The following is a 21,430-nucleotide window of genomic DNA, read 5'->3' as shown; positions in this document are numbered from 1 at the left end:
TATCACACTTACAGTAGAGGAAAGCCTGTATCGTGCAGATGATAGATTTATGTTAGTATGCTCTCATAAACTTTCTAAGAATTTGTGGATCATTCTTTTAAATTGTATAGCCAGTCTTACAGCTTTTGTAACAATACTTGTCTGGTTTTTAGTTTTATGAATATTAACATGACAAAAGGCATCAAGTCCAATGACCCAAAGGCTGAGAACGTTTCACATTTTAAAAGTATCTACTACAGTTGTGTTACTTTTAGATGTGTGAATTTTGACTTTCCATAAATGTCAACTTGAACTAACAGAAAATAATATGGTTTTATGTGAATTTATACTTCTGGCATTGCATGTAAATAAGTAGCTAATAGTAGGCTTTTTATTTAAGTGGTATTTCACATTTTGCTTCTGTGATATTGTTGGGTATTGCTAATTGGTAATTACGGGGATGTAAAACAATATTTTAACTTCCATTTTAATCCATGGCACCATAATACATATGCCAAGAATGTTATTGTATGTGGGAGAATACCCACAATGCATTGTGAATTCCCACGTCTGGCCAGGAGATGGCGCTCGCAGCTCAATCATCCATCCGTCCATTTTCCAAACAGCGTAATATCTTGCAGGGACATTTCTTTTTTATTGATTTTTAAATATTTTAAATTAGGTTTAATTTCCACAACCGAATTCAGGATACATCATTTTCTTACTACCGGAGCTGCTAGTTTGATTTGATTTAAATAATCATTTGATGCTCACTCGTTTTCATTTACACTTTCAAGTGGACGTATTAGTGGAGTGAAGGGAATAGTAAATGAGGGTTGGCTATAGCCAGGGGGCAATTTTGGAAACATCCAGAGTAGTTGTGGTTGTTTACATTCATAAATTGCAATATTATGTGCTTTAATTTATCGCTGTCTCGTGACACTTTGCAGACTATGGCTGGCTGCTGTGCTCGTTCACGTGTATTGGAGGAGGTGTGGCTTTGGAGACTGCCAGCCAAACATACCTTATTTGTATGATAATTTTGATATGATGTACGACCAATAATGAAAAAAATCCCATAATGTAGCCTACGATCATTTCAGAATTTTGTGAAACTTCAAATGATTGTTGAATCCTGGTTCTAACGTTACCATCATGGTTTTGAGGAGAACGTGAACGTGTTGAGCTGGTTTAGCTATAAAGTAACTTAATTTGCAGTGTCAAAAAGTTGTTGGTCTAGAACTCTACACAAATGTATTCTGTACGTTTGACTCGTGTACAATAATTTCTTCCAAATACAATAACTTCGAGATTATGGATACGCTACTTGGACATTTCCAAAAGCTAAGTTAGCTTTCTGTTAGCCGCTCCGAAATCGCCTACCTTGAAGGTTAACATGAATCAAAAAGCAGACAAATTTGTGCATTTTTTTTTATAATTATGGTTTTTTTTATATATATATGAAAGTGTACATGTTCAATGAGATGCTGTAGTTATCATATTTTTAAAACTTAAACGGTAAAGTATACGTTTTGTGATATGTTTAATTTTAAAAGAAAGGTATATTCTATATTTGATCTCAATTATTGAACATTTAACTTAACGTCCCTTTTCTCGTTATTCACAGGGTGGCGCTTTCAGGTAGAGTAATCGTGTTGAGCATCTACAATGTGTCACACTGACTCATAGCAGCATCGGTCGGCAGCAGGTGTGAGCGAGCGCGCGCATCACTCAGCATCACCGATGACATGGAGTTAAAAACCTCCATCAGTCAAACTGCGCTTTAATACACCGGCCGAGGAGCAAAGCAGCGACATTCTGCTCCTGCTCCTGCTCAAACTTCAAGTGTTGTGGAGCTTCACGGAATGGAGAAAGGACGAAGCACTCCGAAACAGTACGGATCTCTGGATCAAACAGAGCTCTGCGAAGAAACAGGAAAACAAGGTGGGAAGAATATTATGAACAAATTCATCCGTCTCTGTGTTTATGAAGGTGTTTGAGTGCGTTCACATTTCATAGGCTGCTTGACTTCATTTTGACGAAAGAACTTACTTTTACATCGATGCAGTTATCTTTAACATTGTCAACTTAGAAATGAAGTTATAGTGTCACTATAACTGTATATAGTATGTAATTTATAGTTCCTCTAATAGTTACAGAAAGCTACATGCATGCAACGTAAAGACATTATTTTAATTACATATTTTTGAGAGTGCAATTGACTCATTAATACAAACAGACAACAGGATACAATTCTTATAACTGTTTTTATTATGAATTATAAAAAAATTCACTAGCGCTTTTAACAGTTTTCCTTCCATACAATATCTTTAGTGAATATTATTTGGATCCTAATCTTAGAAAGACTGCTCAATTATTTTTGTTTCAATCTGATGTGTACTAACATTTCTTAGGGCTAGTAATTGGCATGATTTGTCCCTCATTTAACAGTAAATTTTTAAAGTTAATTTTCCTGTTAGGTCCCAGTATCGCTTTCATCCCAGGAATGCTATACTCACTCCTGTGTTTTTATTTTTATTTTTTTATGATCCAACAAAGGAAATGCAATAATGTTTTCATCATTATACAGAAATAGTGACAGCAGGGTGGAAATAGCGAGACTGCTTTCTGCTGTCGTGACTGATCCTGACTAAGAAATCCCAACAAACAGACCTTGTGGGAAGTGAATGCTCACCAGTGGAGATTGATTATCAATAAATACTTGGTTGTGATGCCCGTTCAGCAGGTATTCCTTAAAATGTATTCCTTCTCACTTTAGTCGTAATGGAGACAGCAGACTCGTTCTGTGATCTTTTAGTTCTTTAAAGGATTACTGGTTGATTATGCTTAAGCATGCGTTTTTTTACTCGGGGTGTGTTCAGTTTATTTAACTAAAGGCCATTAGATTTGAAGTGATCATTAGTGATGGAAGATTAAATCAATTGTATATTCCACATCACAGATTCATTCCAAATCCATATGAATATTTAGAAGAATTGTAGTTTCTCTTGTTCAGATTGAGGAAACTTAAAAAAAGACACAAACATATATAAATGTGTTGCAACCGCTTGTAGCTTTGTGTGAAGAACAAAGCAAAATTGAAGCCAGTATTTTCTGATAATATTCTCCAGTGGGATGTCAGGGAGTTGAACTTTTGAACAGTCTGATTTGTAAACTACTAGACCAACTGCATCATTTGTTGGAAGGATTTGAGATGATTATATCATATAATGAGAAAGTTGTAGAACAGATGGTGTCCTTACAGTATAATGTGATGATGCCAACACCATTCTTTTAAAATCCCATCATTATATTTTTAATCATGAGGCACAATATGGCAAGACGTTAAATCTGGAACATGCAATTAAAACTGTTAGAGAAACATTCAACTTCATTGACTGAAAGAATTTGGTTCTCCGCATGACAATATGCCTCAGCAAACAGCCGTGGGAATGTTTCAATCAGAGTATAGAGATTTTTATGCAAAGCGACCAAGCAAATTGCAAACTGTCTTTGTGATTCAGCTTTTCTGCATGACATCACTGAATATCTGAGTAAATTGAATAAGAGATGTCAGAGGAGGCTCTTCGTAAATGTACGAGTCTGTGAAAGGCTTTCCGTTTAATCTAATGTGGTCTGTGGAGTCTCAACTGTCAGCCAAACCGTCAGGCACAGATTAAGGAAAACGCTCCATTGTGATTCTCACAAAAACAAGCACAAAACGCATGGTTTAACACATCTGTACTAGTTTAAGTCCACTTCATTGATTTTTTTTTTTTTTTTTTTTTTTGTCTTTTTAAATTTGAAGAGGTGATGAAGAGGTCTTGGTTGTGGCAAATAAAGTTTTATTTATTTATAAATTATTTATTTTATTTATTTATTATTTATTAGTACAGTTATAACTGTAAAACACTGTACAAAATAAACTGTAAAAAATTATATTATCATTAAGTTATGACACCATATGGTTTTACATTGCTCATCAAAATAAATTAAAGTTGGCGTGAAACGGAAGTTGAGATTGTAATTTTTTCCTTGTTGTGACGCATATCCGAGTGAAACGGCTTCTAAAATTAGAAAAAAAGAGTAGGGCTGGGGTTGATTTCGTCCTTCGGGAATTGATTGGATCGTTGGAGGTTGGGCGTTGCAAACAAAATGGAGGCAGATTTGAATGTGATTCTCTGAGTGACGGTGCACCGATAGCCGCACCCTCATCGAATCTGTCCGCACCCTTTCGCCATGGCACGTGACTAAAATAGAAGAGAGGTAGTTTCGAGGGGGGAGGGAAGGGTAATGTATTTGATTAAAGATTATAGTGCACTGATAAATCATTTATAATAAACACTGCAGTATTACATATAAAAAGAAGATTTGTCAAATTTGATTTCATGCCGAACAAATTTTAAGTCAGTTTAATGTAATTTAAGATGGAATTACTTAAACATCCAAGTTGATTGTGCTTAAAAATTTAAGGCACACTGTAAAAAATATTTTCAAGATTTGTTATCACAACATATTTTCTTTTGTCAAATCAACTTTATAATAATTTATTTAGTTGAGATAACTTATTATTTTGAGTTTCTGATGGTTAAATTAATCTACTTCATTGTATTAACTCACTTTTTCCAGTTCAATCAACTTAAAATTTTAAGGCAACCAGGGTTACTTACTTTTTTAAGTTAAACCAACAATATTTGTTTACAGTGTAGTAATCATAACATTTTTTCTTTTGTCAAATCAACTTAAATAATTTATTTAGTTCAGATAACATATAATTTTGAGTTTCTGATGGTTAAATTAATCTCCTTCATTGTATTAACTCACTTTTTCCAGTTCAATGAACTTAAAATTTTAAGGCAACCAGGTTACTTACTTTTTTAAGTTAAACCATCAATATTTTTTTACAGTGCAGCAAACTTTTTTTTTTTATGTTGTTATGTTGTTTATGTTTGTTATAACTTTTGGACTTTCCTGTAACGAGGGAATCGTTTGTCGCACTTACGTTCTTACATTCATCGTTATAAAAATGTATGTAAAGGTACTTTCAGTTAAGTCAAACGATCTGTAACAGACTAAGCAATAGTGAAAACATTGTAACCTTTTGTGCAATGGAAAGATTCCATCAACGGAATCCATGGAACCATTGACGCCAAGAAAGAACCTTTATTTTTAAGAGTGTAGAGTGTTATTCTTGTGAAGGAGCTCTATCGTTTCAGTCTCCGAGTGAGATAAAACACCCGCGCTGACTCCGCTACAAACAAATGCTCTTCGCTCCAGGCAGAATCATGCAAATCCACTTCCACTCCAATACTTTGGCATGTGTCAAGATCTGAAAAGATAAAATTTTAAATGTGTTTTTTAGACAAGCCTCTGAGGGTTTCAGAGTACAGTGTATAACTTTAACCCAGATCAAAAATCTGTGGTAAAATCCGAAGACCGCCATTCACAAGAAATCTGACAGATCTTCACAGAATCTGCAAAGAAAAGTGTAAGAAGCTCCTCCAATCCTTGGGCACAATAATACTTTAAATCTGACTCATTATTTAGATGCAATGACATTAACAGTTATAGGGTTCACCAGACATACGAAATACAAATAATGAGATAAAAAGTGCTGTTTTCCTCACATCTCTTGGGCTGGATAACAAGGCCAGAGTGTATGGTACGTAGTACTACTTTGATGATGTTTGCGCAGCGGGTGTGCAGGCGTAAATCTCAAAAAAAGAAAAACATTCTTGCATCTCACCAACTGCATAAATAATTAAACTAACAGGTTTCCTGTTTACTCCCCTCCTTTCACCATTGGTCGAACAAACAGATTTATAGCGTTTTAGAGAAACTTTTGATGCCTTAGTTCTTGTGATAAAATGCATTTGTGTGTGTGTGTGTGTGTGTTGTAAGACCACATGAGCTGGTGTAGGAGTGTCTCCAGGCGTTGTGACTGAAACCGTGAAGATTGATTGACACTGTGAGTTAGTGTGAGATCCCAAAGCCTCCACTGTTCCAAAGGGGATTGACTTAGATTTACAATCTCCAGGTTTGAGGGATTCTCAAGTGTAGGAGATGTTCCAGCCTTATCTACTGTTGTACTTTTTTAATTTGCTTTAGTCAGACACTGTTGACAAGAGCTTAGACCAGAATCAATTTCCTTGTTGATTCAGGTGAATCTTGTTTTTAACATTTTTAGGAAATAATTTGGGGCAAAATAGGACTCTTAAAGCCCCACTGAAGTGCCTTGTAACAAGCTAAGGCGGGACATATTGAATGGCTCCTCCCCCCAATGGCGTTTAGTTTAGCTCACAAACTGCAATCGTAGCCTACTTGACAGCCCCATGGAAGCGAATCCGAGCACTGATGATACGTTGGATTCAATAGTAGAGGTGTGAATAAATTCTAGCCATTGCATTTTTAACCAACGTACAGTTGGAAAACGGAATAAAACTCAACCGAACACATCCATTGATATTGCTCCGTGACGTGTCAACGGTCGCTTTGGCCAGGTGGTATAGCATGGGTGGCGGGACGTTTTAAAGATTGTCGAGAGCATTTGATTGGACAGAAGATGTGATGAGAAGCTAAAGTCCGCAGTGATGTCACAAGAATCCATGAGCCATTTTAGCGGAAGTGAAGGACTGTAAGTTATGAATGCTTATATCTCCTGAATGCGAATTTTGTCATTGTTTTGGAACACACTATATTCATAACCTTAAAGCTACACTGTGTAACTCTTTTAGTTTATTCTTAGCTAAAAACACTTAGATCTTTCAAAAATATACGTGCTCATTAATGTATATTTACTTCTTTCAAGTAATAAACTAAAGTATTCTCGTGAGTGTAGAATATGCCATTGAAAATACATACGGGTAAGGGGTTCTAATGTCGGTCGCCATGTTGCCCCTCCATCTTGAAAGTACATTAGCCAAAGAGGGACATACCTGTTAATTCAAGCTTCGCCTTTCGCGTTTACATTACAAGGTCGAACTGGAAGCCATGTTAGTCTTGGACTACATTGGCCACCGTAGGAGTTAAAATGAAATTGGAATTGAGAGGAACAGAAACTAATATTCACTGGATGGTCATATACCTTTTCACCTCTAGATGGGGGTAAAAATCACACAGTGTAGCTTTAAGGCTAACATACTACAAAAATTGATTTCAGGTGGCCTTTAAGCACAATTGTTCCTGGAAAAAAACATATTTGTATATACTGAGAATTGAACGGAAAGAGGAGATTTAAAAGTGCTAGTTGTCATGAAAATAATTTTACGGTGCAAAAAATTAAAAAAAGAATGGTCCTTATCAAGTTCAAGTTCACAGTCTTGCACGATAGCTCTCATGGGGAATGCAGCATTTCTTCCATCTCCATCTGAATCCTCTCTGACACCTTACCTGTTCCCTGTCAGGGTTTCACTGTTGTTTTTATTCATGAAGCTGTGAAATCATGTCTGCGCCCTGAGTGAGACAGAGCAGATCTGTGGTGATCTGACACATGAGAATAAAACTGTCAGGATTGATCTGAAACATTTGAGTGCAGGGCGGCGATGACTGTCAGCACACTGACCAATCCACATTAGGATATGCCATAATCCTTCTCTTGATTTAGTAGCCCTGTTTTCCGACCCTGTTGTTTTCCCTTGGTGGATGAGAATGTGGTTTGTTTTGTTTTTTCTCCCTGACTGTCAGGCAATTAAAAGCCAATATCTACTCTAGCGCTGAGGTGAGTCATAGCTTGTAGTGTTTCCGCGGGCAGAGAGAGAGAGAGAGAGAGAGAGATTAGCCTAAGCACTGGAGAGATAAAAGATGTAGCCTACATTATATCGGAACAATCTCTTTCGCTCTTTACAGCCTTAGAAAGGCGTCAGTGTCAGCTGCAGATAAACACACAGATAAAACCTTCTGGAAGCCATGAGGAACGTCGGCTTACCGCTGGATATAAAGTTTACCCCTTAAAGATCACTGCTGATTTTTTTGTTTTGTTTTTCATATCAGTTTTATTGATGCTTTTATTCAGCATATACACATTCAATTGATCAAATGTGACTTAGAAATAGTTTAGAAAGACATTTGTAATGTTACAAAAGATTGCTATTTCAAATAAATGCTGCTCTTTTTAACTTTATATACTTCAAAGAATTCTGAAAAATTCCAAAAATATATGAAGTGTTTTCAACATTGATAATAACTACTGCGGTGCCCGTGCAAAATCAGTTTTTGTGTGTGTGTTAATTGTTGGTTCCATGTGTTTGAATGCTCATTGTTACAATTACACAGCAACATTTGATTTTAAACCACAACCTTCTAAACATCTTCAATGTGTGCTTCTTTTACGGATATATATTTACCGATATCTTTTGTATTTCTAATTCAAACAATGTCAAACTCGACCTTGCACTTACTCGTGCCCGTAGCAAGACAACCGTCAAGTTTGAAATCCATCGGACTAACGTTTCGAGAGGTATGCGAATAAAAGACAGACGGACGTTCCTGGAATTTATAGATGGATAAATGTTTCTTGAGCATCAAATCAGCGTATCAGCATATGGCTGAAGGATCATGTGACACTGAAAGACTGGAGTAATGAAATATGTTATATGTATTTTAATAATATTTCACAATATTAGTTTAAAGTTTGATCAATAAATGCAGCTTTAGAGAGCATACGATATTTATTTCAAAAACGCTAAAACCCCAATTTTTGAAAGTTAGTGTAGGCTATACAAATTATGATACAAACCCATTTATTCTGTGTGAAAAATATGATAAAAACAACATGCTGGCTTTTATGTTATTAAAACCAAAACCAATTAAAATATAATCTAGAAATTATTTGCTATAAAGTTCATATATTTGTAATATAATATTTAGAAATAAATGAATAAGCATCCCCTTGTTGCCAGAGGACCCTAGTTTGAAAATTCCTGATCTAAATCACCTTTATTTTGGCTCTCGTTGAGTCCGTAAGGTCAACTAATATCACACGTACCTTTTGCTAAGTACATCTGTTCAAGATCAAACATAAATCAATTTGTCATTATATCAGAGAGATATTGTTCACAGGGGACTCTTAAATCATGATAACCTAATAAGCATTGAATATTATAACAGCAGACTCTCTTAATAAAGATGCAATATGTTACCCGAAGGAAATGAACCGGATGCTTGTGCCTTTTTTAAGCTTGCTTGTGCAAAAAAATCATAATAACAGTAATGTTCCTCTAACTCATTTTATGCTTTTTGTATTTTTTAAAAGGACAGTACTGAAAGATATTGAACAAAACCAACAACCCATATTTGGGTTGCTTATGTTGTTCATATTCATTTTAGTTTTGTTTACTTTACCATGCAAAGGTGTAAAATAAGAGAAATGGTTTTGTTGCGTTGTTGTCATGGTGTGTGTTTTCTTTGTCGGTCTGCACCAGGGATCACAGTGTTTTAAAGACAGGACGCCACTAGGTTTGGGGGTCAATCCCATAGTTTTGAAATCCAATAACTGTGTAAAACTGAAGGCCTGGGTTGTTTCCATAGAGACAGAACTTTATTTTATGAGGCATTGCAGTTGTTGAACGCATCATTGGATAAGCCAAATGAGTCATCAGAGGATACGGACTGCCTTGCTTTTTAGGGGGCAAAAAATACTTGGCCTTTTCTGCTGTTCCTCTCAAGGCTAAAACACCTCGAAATGTTAAAAACGAATGAGCAACGCCTGTGCACATAGATTACAAATTAAATTATTCACCCAAAAATAATGTTTTTTCATCAACTGAAACTGAAAAAATAACAGGTTTTAATGTGTCTAATGTGGAATTCAAGGTCAGAATTTACTCTTTTGCCCAATTTGTTAATTTTTTTTTAGATTTTTTTGATTATTAGAGTCTGATTCATCAGATTCATCCTGTGCTGTTTTGTATAAGTCACAAATCATGCAGACTTACTATAAATAGAGAGAGGACTGATCCTCTGAATAAATGCTGCATGCGATGAAACGAAGATGTTGATCTGACACTGACCAGAACATTCTCACCCACCCTCGGATTCATGCAAAGTTCAGTGAGGATAACACGAGCCCAATTAACACATACACAGCACAGGCTGCACGACTAACCAACTCATTGCTTTCAGCCTGGTTTGAAATGTGGCTGGGGTGCTTGTTAGCTGATTCCAGATCAGAGAAGCTCTACTTCTGAACAAATGTGTGATGATGCTTTTCATTTTTCTCTTCAGGGGCACAAAATTGGAAAAACAGTATAACAATATTACAGTATCTATTGCAAAGTGTTTGCTGTCAGTTTATTTGGAATATCACCATGCATGTCCTGAAATGCAAATTTATTATATTAGATTATATTAGATTAAATTAATGATTTTATTCATTTATTTGTTTACATGCATTTTCTTTTTATTTCAGAAAATGACAAACTTCCTCGTTAAATTTCTTGTTACAAATATGGAATTCACATACATATTTTATTTTAATACTTCAAGATATGCTTAAATTCAAACTGGGAATTCCAGGATTTTTTTAAGTTAGAAACTTTACATGCATTAACAGGAATAAATAGGAATGAACTGGAAATTTGCAAAATTGCAAGTTAGCCATAACAGAAAACTTAAGTGTTGTTGAAAATAATTATACAGTTTATGTAAATTACCTAAATTTCCAATTAATTCCCATAAATTCCCATTAATTTGCGAACTTGGAATATTTCCAAAATTCCCCAGCTTACTTACCATGGAAACTTTCCACCCCTTTGCAACCCTAATTTAAAAAAAAAAGTTTTTTTATATCTCTATGTGGTGTTTTTAATGTGCTTTAAGACAAACCTGGTGCAAATTCAAAAAACAAAACCATTGCTGAGTGGTTTCTCCTTAAAACTGAAATGAACTAAAGACCGTCTCAAAAACACAGTTTGAAACCGTCCCTCTCTCATACCATCACAAACATGTAACCAATCCCGTCAACGGACAGGGCGGTGCTTTTCCTATCAAATATTTCTAAGGATGCTGATTCTTAGAAGGCAGCTGTCTGACTCTGATAGGGCGAACGGGACATTAGCAACACATTATTAGCTGCCTGATAACATAGTCAAGCAAAAGGCTAATCTGAATTCTCGACAATGTAGAGAGAGATACATAAAATGCATTATCATTCTGATACATCGACTTGTAGTCTAGCCTGTATAATTCACTCTTCCTCTTCATTTTCTGAATCAGTTTCTGGTTCAAAATATATGTCTGAATTAAACCAGTATTTCCACTTGCCATTGTGAATTGACCAAGTGGATCAGGTATTCTGAGCTGGTGTGAGTGAGTGGAGGCAGGGCTAACTTGCATATTCATATTCGTTCAACAAAAAAAAATGGGAATTCGAGAATTGCATCTAGTAGAGAACGGCGATTGGTAGCATCTTTCCGAACTTGCTTCTTCAGGTGGGCTTAATGTAATTAAGTGCGTGACGTGAGCCATACATCACTTATAGTTCTTGTGTTGTTACTCACAGCTGAAGAGGATGTGGTGTCCATGGCTGATTCCACCATCACCGTGGAGGACATCGAGGGGGAGTTGTTCAAAATCGAGCGGATAAAGGATGCGCTGGTCCGAAAAGAGTCTGAGCTCAGATATATGTGAGTGAGGTTTTTTACTATGGTAGAACCTGAGGTGGCTTCTTTATATAGGAGGTCAAAAGTACAGTGGTATGTCAACTTGCACTGCATCTTGTACGTTGCACTGCGTCATTGCATTCATCCCTTCTGTTCAATGCATTAGACATCAAAAGGAAAGAGAAGTAAAGGCTCAGTGAAGGCTTCATGTTATCTCATAATGCAGTGTATGCTGACATAACCCATACCATATGCAATATTTTCATGATTATCCATTTTATTATTTTGTCAAATCAAGATAATTCATGGTTCAGAAAACATGACAGACAGGATGAGTGACCACGGAAAAATGGCGATGACATGAGTACAATAGAGGCAGCTCCAAACCAAGACCAGGCAGGAACACAAGGAACTCGTAGCTTGATGGAGATAACATAACCTCACATAACCAGAGGCTCGACACAGGGGTTAGATAGCTGCACCAGTCAGGCAGTCATGAGTCAGTGGCCAGGCACAGGGCAGGAACAGACAGAAGAACATACAAGACGAGACTCAAGACAGACAAGATATACAAAACACAAATCATAGATTAATGAGACCAAAGATCGCCCGTTAGATATACACAAGCCGATTTATAGCTCATGTTTAACCATTAGACACAGAGTCCGCGGTAAACGTCAGAATGACTAGCCGAGGTTAGGCTGTTTCAGGCGGGGTACATGAGCGTTGAGCACCCGGTGGCGGTGATCATCTGAAAGGTGCTATCTTTATAAATAAACCACAGATTTGAGTTTTAAACAACTACATTCTCGATTGAAAAACTCTTAAAACTACATTTCATGCAACATGACATCATGACTTTTGCGTAAACATACACGCCACTTTCGAGTCAAGTGGCGTGTTATCTCTACGCATTTTGAGCTATCCGCGTGTATGTCTACACCATTAACGTCCGAGTGATTCTGCGTGTCTGTACACGCCGTTAAATGTCCGCGCTAAAACGAAGCAAAATGTAGGCTACATCTGGGGAGCGATCTTTTTTTTTCTAGGATGGTAAGGGAACAGTCATAAATGTCATTAACCCCAGTGACGGTTAGGTTTAGGGACGGGGTTGAGGTAAGTCATATATTTATATATACAGTAATAACGTTAAGTCAACGGCGTTCATAATCACGCTGAAAAGCGATTATGCGTCTTGATAGCACGCCAAAAATGGAAATACGAATTGGCGTGTCATACACACGCTACTTCATGAGATCATTCTGATTTCGTGACTCAATGACACCAATATTTTTACATTTTGCGGCTTTGAAAAACCACTTCACCACACCGACTTCCTTTATCTTCGGAGTTTCCGCTCCCGAACAGCACCTTAGCAACCGTTCTGCCCTATTGGTTAGCTGTTCGAAACGTATTCTGGGTAATATCCCATAGCAAATTGAGGTCTGATGCCCACTTGCGAAAGGGGTGCATTAAGTGGCCTTAAGATCAGCCCTGGAGAACACTATTAGAGGTTTGGGACACCCTATGATCTTGCACCCCTTAACCCCCACCATAAAGGGACCAGAGCACATGAGGATCAGGTGAGCACAATTAGTGAAAAAAGGACAAGACGTGGACTAAACAAGGGGGTGTGGGAACAGGAAACAAGGAGGTGGGACATTAGGAGCACATGGCAAACACAAACCAAGATAAACATAATAGAAACATGAAACCACAAAAACACAGAGGCTGCCAGAGCAGATCCCTGACACTGAGACCATGAACCAAGAAGTACATTATGGCACATTTTACCCACAATGCCCATTCATTCACAAAACTAGCTATACAACAGAAGGGAAACAGCTCTGGTCACCATTTACATTCATTGTATGGAGAGAAAAAAAGCATCTTGGACATTCTGCAAAATACTTGCTTTTGGCTGAGATACAGTATGCCTTTAAGCAAAATCAGAGAAAGTGTCACAATGACTGTTATACCACAATGTTTGTTTTTTTGTTCAATAAAAGTTTGAACAAAAATAAAAGTAGCAAAAATCCGTGCAGATCAGGAGTGTGAGATACAGGCATAGACGAAATAAAAGCAGAAGAACTTGTTGAGGACATTTGATTGAGAAAAGGGATTCACGGCACTTATCTACAACAATAGCTTCTGATGGGAGTCTGTCGCAAGCCCTGTATGTGAGATTTGTGTGTTATGGCAGTAATATATTTCTGCTGGAGTTAGACAACAACTGCAAATGTATGTGTCTGTGTTGTTATTTGTGTGCGTATGTATGATACCAATGTGAATACTACCTAGCAAGACATATTATCTGTTATTTCGTTGCTGAACATACTTTGGCATCAACCAGTGAAATTTGTTTTGATAAATTATGGTATTCACACTTGACTGGAAACTGTTTTGCGACATGCAATACTGTGGATCTAAGAGCATGAAAGTCATTTTGTCATTTATTTTCCATAGAAAGAAATTTTGACTGGTGGTTTAAAGAAAAATCTTGAAAGTTTTTCTTTGTTGTGTTCCTCATTCTTTAGGATGGATGACATCCAGTTGTGTAAGGAGATCACAAGGCTCAAAAAAGAACTCCAGAAATTGGTTTCCATCCCAGGTATGTTCTCAAAAAGATACTGTACCAAAATATTAAGCATTTATATATTGCTGGAAGATCTCATTCCCAGTGGTGCAAAAGCAAATCCTAAAGGCCCTTTGTGGCCCATGAGCATCAAATCATCATATTAGAATGATTTCTGAAGGATCATGTGACACCGAAGACTTGAGTAATGATGCTGAAAATACAGCTTTGCACCACAGGAATAAATTACATTTGAAAATACATTCAATTTAAAAAAATATCTCACAATATTTCAGTTTTTACTATATTTTCAACCAAATAAATGCAGCATTGGTGATAGGATAACATAAGAGACTTCTTTCTTATCAATCTCAAACTTTTGAGCAGTTAGTGTATAATGAACTGATTAAGCTAATCTGAGGAACCCAAAAAAATAATATTTCCCTCCCCTAGTATTATATGGCTACTTTTTCATTTCTGCATGCTCTTCTGGTTCTCTTTAATGGCCTCGTTTATAGTTCCTTCTTTCATGTCAGCCTCTTTTCTCAGCACATGCTTGTGACATACTTCACTATAGGTCTCCTGTTTCCAAGGAGATACACGAATGAAGCGTACACCACGTTTTGTTTACTGCTGAAACCTCATTTCGCAAGTGCATACAAAGCTTGCACTCACAGAAGAGGTTATTTATCCACACCGGCAGATAATATTCTCTTATGCTGTTTCATCAAAGCATGAAACAAATCGCATTCCAGTACTAGTGATGTCCATTTATTCGGAGACCTTCGGGTTCTTTCTGGTTTACTGTGGAGTCAGGATTTTGATATACTTTGGCATTAACTCATCTGTCATCTTTTATTCATGTTAATCCAAACCAGAATGATTTCCTTTCTTCAGTGTAACAACAAAAACTGATATTTTGAGGAATGTTCTTGTTTTGCATATAGCAAAATAGCAGACATTGATACTGAAAATAGTCACAAAGGACAAAAAAAGCAAACAAAAAAATTAATCGATAATCTCTGAAATTTGTCTTTGTTTTTGTTTTTTTGTTTTTAAGAAGTCTCAAAGAGGCTGCATATATTTAATTAAAATACAGTGAAATATTATTACAATTTGTTTTCTATTTGAATATATTTTAAAAAGTAATGTATTCCAGTGATTATTTACTCATTAGGTCATTAGATGTTAGATATTTTCGCTTAAAGCGATAGTTCACTTTGAAATTCATTTTTGTTATGTTTTAGCTTACCTCAAGGGCATCCAAGATGTAGGTGTCTTTGTTTCCACAGTATTTTCAATTTTGACATTTTTCAGTCAAATCGGTGTTGTCTGTCAGTCATATAATGCAGATTTAGGGGGTCCACCTTAAAGAACATGCACAGAGAAGTCAAAATTAAACATGATTTAATAACTCATGAATGTAAGTACACACTGATGGCCTAAGACACAAAATGAGCGGTTTGTGTGAGAAAACAAACAGTATTTATATAGTTTTTACCTCTTGTTAACAGCCGTCAAACTGATCTGAATCAGATGTCCAGCTGAACGGAAGTGAACCGTCCCCAGACGTTACGCCGGAAGTGAGGTCACGCATTGTTTACGCATTGGAAGTGATCTCTCCCGGAAGTGAGGTCACGCATTGTTTACACAGAGATTTCGGAATTTTACCTTTCACTAAACATATTTAGATATCAAAATCGTCTTCCATTGCAATTTCCTGTATATCTAAATATGTTTAGTGAAAGGTAAAATGGTTGGAACTTGCGACCATAGTTGGCTAACGATGCTTTCAACGACGTAGTTCACTGTTTCACTACCATAGTACGATGCATCGTTGGAGAAATCAACTAGCTTGTCACGACTGTTTCCCGAAACCCATTGTCGCAAAGTAACGTTCAACCATGTTGGTTTCGCACGTGGTGGAGTAAAAACTACTTTTAATGAAACTGTTTGAGATCCAATTAACGCTAGATTTGTTTTATATACATTACAGACATGTCATCTGAGGACTGTTTCTAATTGTTCTCAGTTGTTTTGCTTTATTACCAGACTCAATATTTGGCTCGTTCTTACATAGTAGAGCACGTTCGCACATGCGCACTCTTCAAACACATTACTTCAAATCTTTTGAAAAACTAAAAGACGTAAATTCCATTTGTATGTATTCTGAATAAAAGGCACCGGTTGTACTGAATGTCAGCTTGCTTATTTTGCTCAAGATAAGAATTTATTACGTCCAAATGTGTTGCAATATAGAAACGATGCTTCTAACCAAAGGTCGACAGCTGTCGTTCAAACCACACAACTTTGCGATGCTGTTTGCGAATGTCCGTTGGAACGATGGTTTCGGGAAACACCGACTCGTTGAACTATGCCGATAACGACGGAACTTGCGACCATAGTTGGCTAACGATGCTTTCGGGAAACGTACCCCAGGTTTGTAATGACATCAAGATTTGTGAATGATCATTTTGATTTTCCACACGCGTCTCCTTTCTGCAGACAAAGAAAAGTCTAATGAGGACAGACACCGTGAGGAGGAACTATTTCAACAGATCCAGAAGCTGGTGGAGACACGGGACTTTCTAGTGGATGACATGGAGTTCGAGAGGCTCAGGTCAGTTTTAAAGGGCCGCCAGCCTTAAGGGACAGGAACGTGGGCCACAACCCTTTAGATTGCCGGCTAGCATGCGTGACTATCTGTCCCAAGAATGTGTTTTGTCTCTCTTGTGGCTGTTCCCTCATCTGTGAAGACACTGCAATCCAATTACCCTCCTCTTGAAGCCAATAATCCACCCTTACCTCACCACGCCTGTCACACACACACACACACCTCACATCACACTCACAGAAGGTCCCAGCGGCTCGGATTCTGAGAAACGAGAGATTGATTTCCAGGCAAGAAAGAAATGGAAAAAAGAAAAGATGTGTTTTTTTTGTTTTTTTTTCGATGGATTGGGCTGATTGTCATCTGCCAAGTTCTGACGTGTGGGTGTGTGTGTGTCTGTGTGTGAGAGATCGTGAGTGACGCACGCGTCAGAACCCAACACGAATGAAGTCCTCACAGTTTATTCATGATATTAATAAGCCACTGTCACCCACATGACAAGCAGCTATTACACGGGTGGACGGTGGAGCGAGAGAGAGAGAGAGACCGCGAAAAACTGTCAAACACTTTTCGTTTGCACACTAAACCCTTGTGCTAAGAGAATAATTGATTGTTTGGAGTTTGGGTGTGAATGTTTGGTGAATGTTCAGTGTCTCACTTCACAGTTGTTTGTATGTGGGTCTAGTTTGACATGGCAGGTACTGGAAAAATAGTAAATATTGCTGCATTTTGGGGAACAAGCAACAACTGAACCAGAAAAATGACTTATTAAACGCACTAAATAATATCTTAAAGGACAAGTTTGGTATTTTACACTTAAAGCCCTGTTTTAAGATCGCACCTCCACAATGGTTGCATAGGTGCACTGGAACAATCCTTCATAAAACGCATGTTTAGTTTACAAAGACGTGAAACTCACCGAGTGGTCTGGGGTGTTCACTGATAAGCTCGCACAAAAATCGCTGGTTTTGTTTTAGTTTTTGTCCAAGTCAAGTCAATGGAGTCATAGTTGTTCTTTTGAGGCTCTTTGAGTCGCATCAATGAAAGAAAAATGTATTGTGGTTTCCACAAAAATAATAATTAGCAAAAACTAGCCCTAATTTAGCACTAATAATAAATGAGCAGCAAATCGTCAGATGCAGAATAATTTCTGACGAATCATGTGAAACTGAAGACTGAAGGAAAGATGCAGTAAAATTCAGCTTTGACACCACAGGAATAAATTATATTTAAAATATATTAAAACAGAAAATAGTTCTTGTAATAATATTTCACAATATCACTGTTTTACTGTTTTTTTTAATCAAATAAATATAGTGAGCTTTTTGAAACTTTTGTTTCAAAATGTGTGTTTGTGCTTTTGCCTCCCTGATATGTGCTTTTCTTCACGCAGAGAGCGAGAGGAAGACAACAAAATGGCTGACTTTCTACAGACAAAATTCCCCAACAGGTTCCGCATGAAAAGTATGTATTTGTGTGTGTGTGTGTGTGTGTGTGTGTGTGAGTGAGAGAGAGAGAGAGAGAGAGAGAGAGAGAGAGAGAGAGAAAGAGAGAGAGAGAGAGAGCTCAAAGCCAGTCTCTTAAACCTACACGAATTAACATAATAATACATTCTTTGAGCATCTCCATAATTGTTTTACTCGGTGCCTGTTCAAGTTGAATAAAAATGGAAACTAAAGACATTAATAAAGAACCTGTGTGAATGTTAATTCTGTTCTCAGGGTGTTAATAAGCTGTTTTCATTTGTTTTCTTCAGAACTGGAATTAATAGTGCTAAAGTATATGAATGTCACTAGAATTGGGAATGTTTGACTAAATAGTCAATTTACTAATTATGGTGAGAATTAGAAACTTCTCACAAAAACCTTTCATAATCTTTAGTGCTGCTTTATTACCTGGGGCTGTTTATTATTTAACCAAATAAACATTTTATAGATTTACGTATGCAGATAAAGTAGGACTTTTCATATATTGTTGGGCGATAATATTTTTCAATAAAATATCAAGCTGTTGAGATTTTCTATCACTCTTAAAAATAAAGGTTCTTCATTGCTTCATAAATTAAGTATCTAGTTGTGCTACTTAGTTATTTTTTATTGAAAGTAATGTGTTATCTTTCAGCAAAAAAACAAAACGCAAATGTGCTTTTTATCTTAAGTCATTTTTGCTTATTAGTATGGTTTAATTGGATCATGAAAGGTCAACAGCAAAGACATTGGTTTATAAAATACATAAAATATATCTGTGTAATTTAACTCTCACGATTTCTCTCGACGTTGAGACGTGTCCGTCAATAAATGGAGAAACAAAGTAAATTGCGTTACTTTCTCAACTGCTTGATTGAACTTCACTGATTCGGTTCAGTTCAAATCAGACCAAGTTGAACTGTTCTTCTAGAACAGTGTTCATGAAATCAGTTCAGTTCAACTCAAATTAACTGAACTCAAATCATCTTGAAGGTGCAGTGTGTGATTTCTTAAAAAATGAACACAAGCACCTCCCCCCAATGAGTGTGTACACGCTTTACAGCGGATTGGCTATAAGTGTGTTGTGCTGCTCAGTCCGATCCACTTTCAACTGCGCTTCTCAGAAATCGCTTACTGCACCTTTAACTGTGAAGGTCACTGCATTTCTCTCACTCCCTCTTTGTGTTTTTCAGGTCAAACCAAGGACAAGAGGATGACGTCCAGAGCCCAGCAGACCTCGTCTCCTTACGTGACAAAGACAGGCGTCACCCTGCTGAAGGAGTGCTGCGGCTTCACCTGCTCCGTCATGTAGATACGCCGGTGTAAAACAGGAGAGAGTGACAAGTAAACAAGCCCTCAGACCAATGATTCAGCACAATATTTGGTTACACTTTACACTTTGGTTTTGAAATTGCCTTTCATGAAACCATTATAACTTTTTAATGAAAAAATTCACTTAGTACCACTGTAGTTGAGGTCACAAAAAATATTCATGACACAGTTATAATGGCCTCATGACAGTCAATGTCAAAGCCAACCACATGACAGTTTAACTTTTTTATGCCAAGTTGTCATGAAAAAGACACTGACAGGTTATGATGAATTGGCTTATGTCAAGATGTCATAACAAAGACATCTTAAATCTTAATGTCATATTTGCATTCAAAATGTTATAACTGAGCGAATGACACTTAATGATCGTTGCCACAAACATGCATAAACCTTACTTCATATTCAAGACTATTCATATTCATTTCATGTCATGTCAGTCTTATACACACCCCTTCAAGTAAAGTGTCACCCAATATTTTTAACACTTTCACGGCAGTACATGGGTGCCCAACTGATGTGCATATTATGCAGAATTATTGCATTAACCTAATGGAGAAGATGAGGAGTGTGATTATGGTACGGTTCCTTATTTCCACAGTTAAAGGAACACTCCGACTTTTTGGGACTTTAGCCTATTCACCTTATCCCCCAGAGTTAGATAAGTCCATACATACCTTTTTCATCTCCGTGCGTGCTATAAGTCTGTTTGACGCACCCACCGCTAGCCTAGCTTAGCACAAAGACTCGATGTGACTGGTTGCAGCTTTCATACTGATCCAAATGAGTGGCAAAATAACGCAAACGTTTTCCTATTTACATGTTGTGATTTGTATAGTCACATAATGTACAAATAACAAAGTCAAATGAGACACAGACATCTTTTAACCGTATAAAACCTGGGAACTATTCTCTGAAGGCGAAGCACTGCTACTTTGACGGCGTAATAACCGCATCACCGGAGACACGCCGTGGTGAGGAGCGGAGAGTTCGCTCGGTGTTTGGGTAATAGAGTCAGCAATTTATAAATAGTAAAAGCGTAGTTTAGAGTCATGGGTTTTCGCTCTATTGTAAATAGCTGCGACTGTAAACAGGGGAGGTAACCATGTTTCACAGAATTCCAACTAAAAACGCTGACTGGATGAAGAAATGGCTAACTTACTCTGGATATTTATCCAAACACACCTAAGATTATCAAGGGACATTATGTTTGCTCGGTACATTTCAATGAGGACGACTATTTTGAAAAAATGGAATTTGCCACACGGACCATAATGTGCTGAAGGATACGGCCATCCCATCGATAGCACAGACAGGACAAGTGGATCACCTGCGACCTGCGGCTGAGGTAAGTGTTCCGTTATGTTTTTAGATGACCTACTGTAACAGTGCCTTTAGCCAGATCTAATGTAACGTTAGTGACACTATTATATGATTAGGGTATGAATATGTTTTTATCTTGATGCGGTGCGGACGCGCTTGGGAAAAAAAAACTTGAACTTGCACCCTGCGCGCGGCGCGCCTAGTAGCCTAAATTTGAAATAACCATGGAAATAACGAACTTGAGCGTGCAAAAGGGTACGATAGGCTGTGAGTTCATTGTGCAAAAACAATTTGTGCTATTACTTTCCCCTTATTCTATCCTATAGTAATGCAATATTGTATATTATATAGGCAAATGTATTTACTGTTGAATACATTTGGTTCAGCTAATAAATTGCATTTAAAATATATTGATTCCTGTAATAATAATTATTTATTCATGTGATATTTATAAATCTGGGTGCGTTTTGGTTGGAAATCAATGAAACATGGTACTGTATTACCTGGTCTCCCCTGTTTATTGTCACAGCTCATACAATAAAAGCAAACA

The 21,430-nt window shown here is 37.1% G+C and overlaps 1 protein-coding gene across 1 annotated transcript; it reads left to right on the top strand.

Moving 5' to 3' along the window:
* The first annotated feature begins 1,632 nt into the window (after positions 1-1,632).
* Positions 1,633-20,156, top strand: LOC120458966 (bMERB domain-containing protein 1). The gene is made up of 6 exons (XM_039646838.2): positions 1,633-1,923; positions 11,477-11,600; positions 14,114-14,187; positions 16,657-16,771; positions 18,156-18,226; positions 19,422-20,156. The coding sequence occupies exons 1-6, from the start codon at positions 1,845-1,847 to the stop codon at positions 19,538-19,540; spliced, it is 582 nt and encodes a 193-aa protein (XP_039502772.2). The 5' UTR covers positions 1,633-1,844; the 3' UTR covers positions 19,541-20,156.
* Positions 20,157-21,430: the final 1,274 nt, after the last annotated feature.

This window comes from Pimephales promelas, chromosome 3 (assembly GCF_988280905.1).
Source record: "Pimephales promelas chromosome 3, fPimPro1.hap1.1, whole genome shotgun sequence".
NCBI classification, from domain to species: Eukaryota; Metazoa; Chordata; class Actinopteri; order Cypriniformes; family Leuciscidae; genus Pimephales; species Pimephales promelas.
This window is presented reverse-complemented; position numbering and strand designations above follow the sequence as displayed.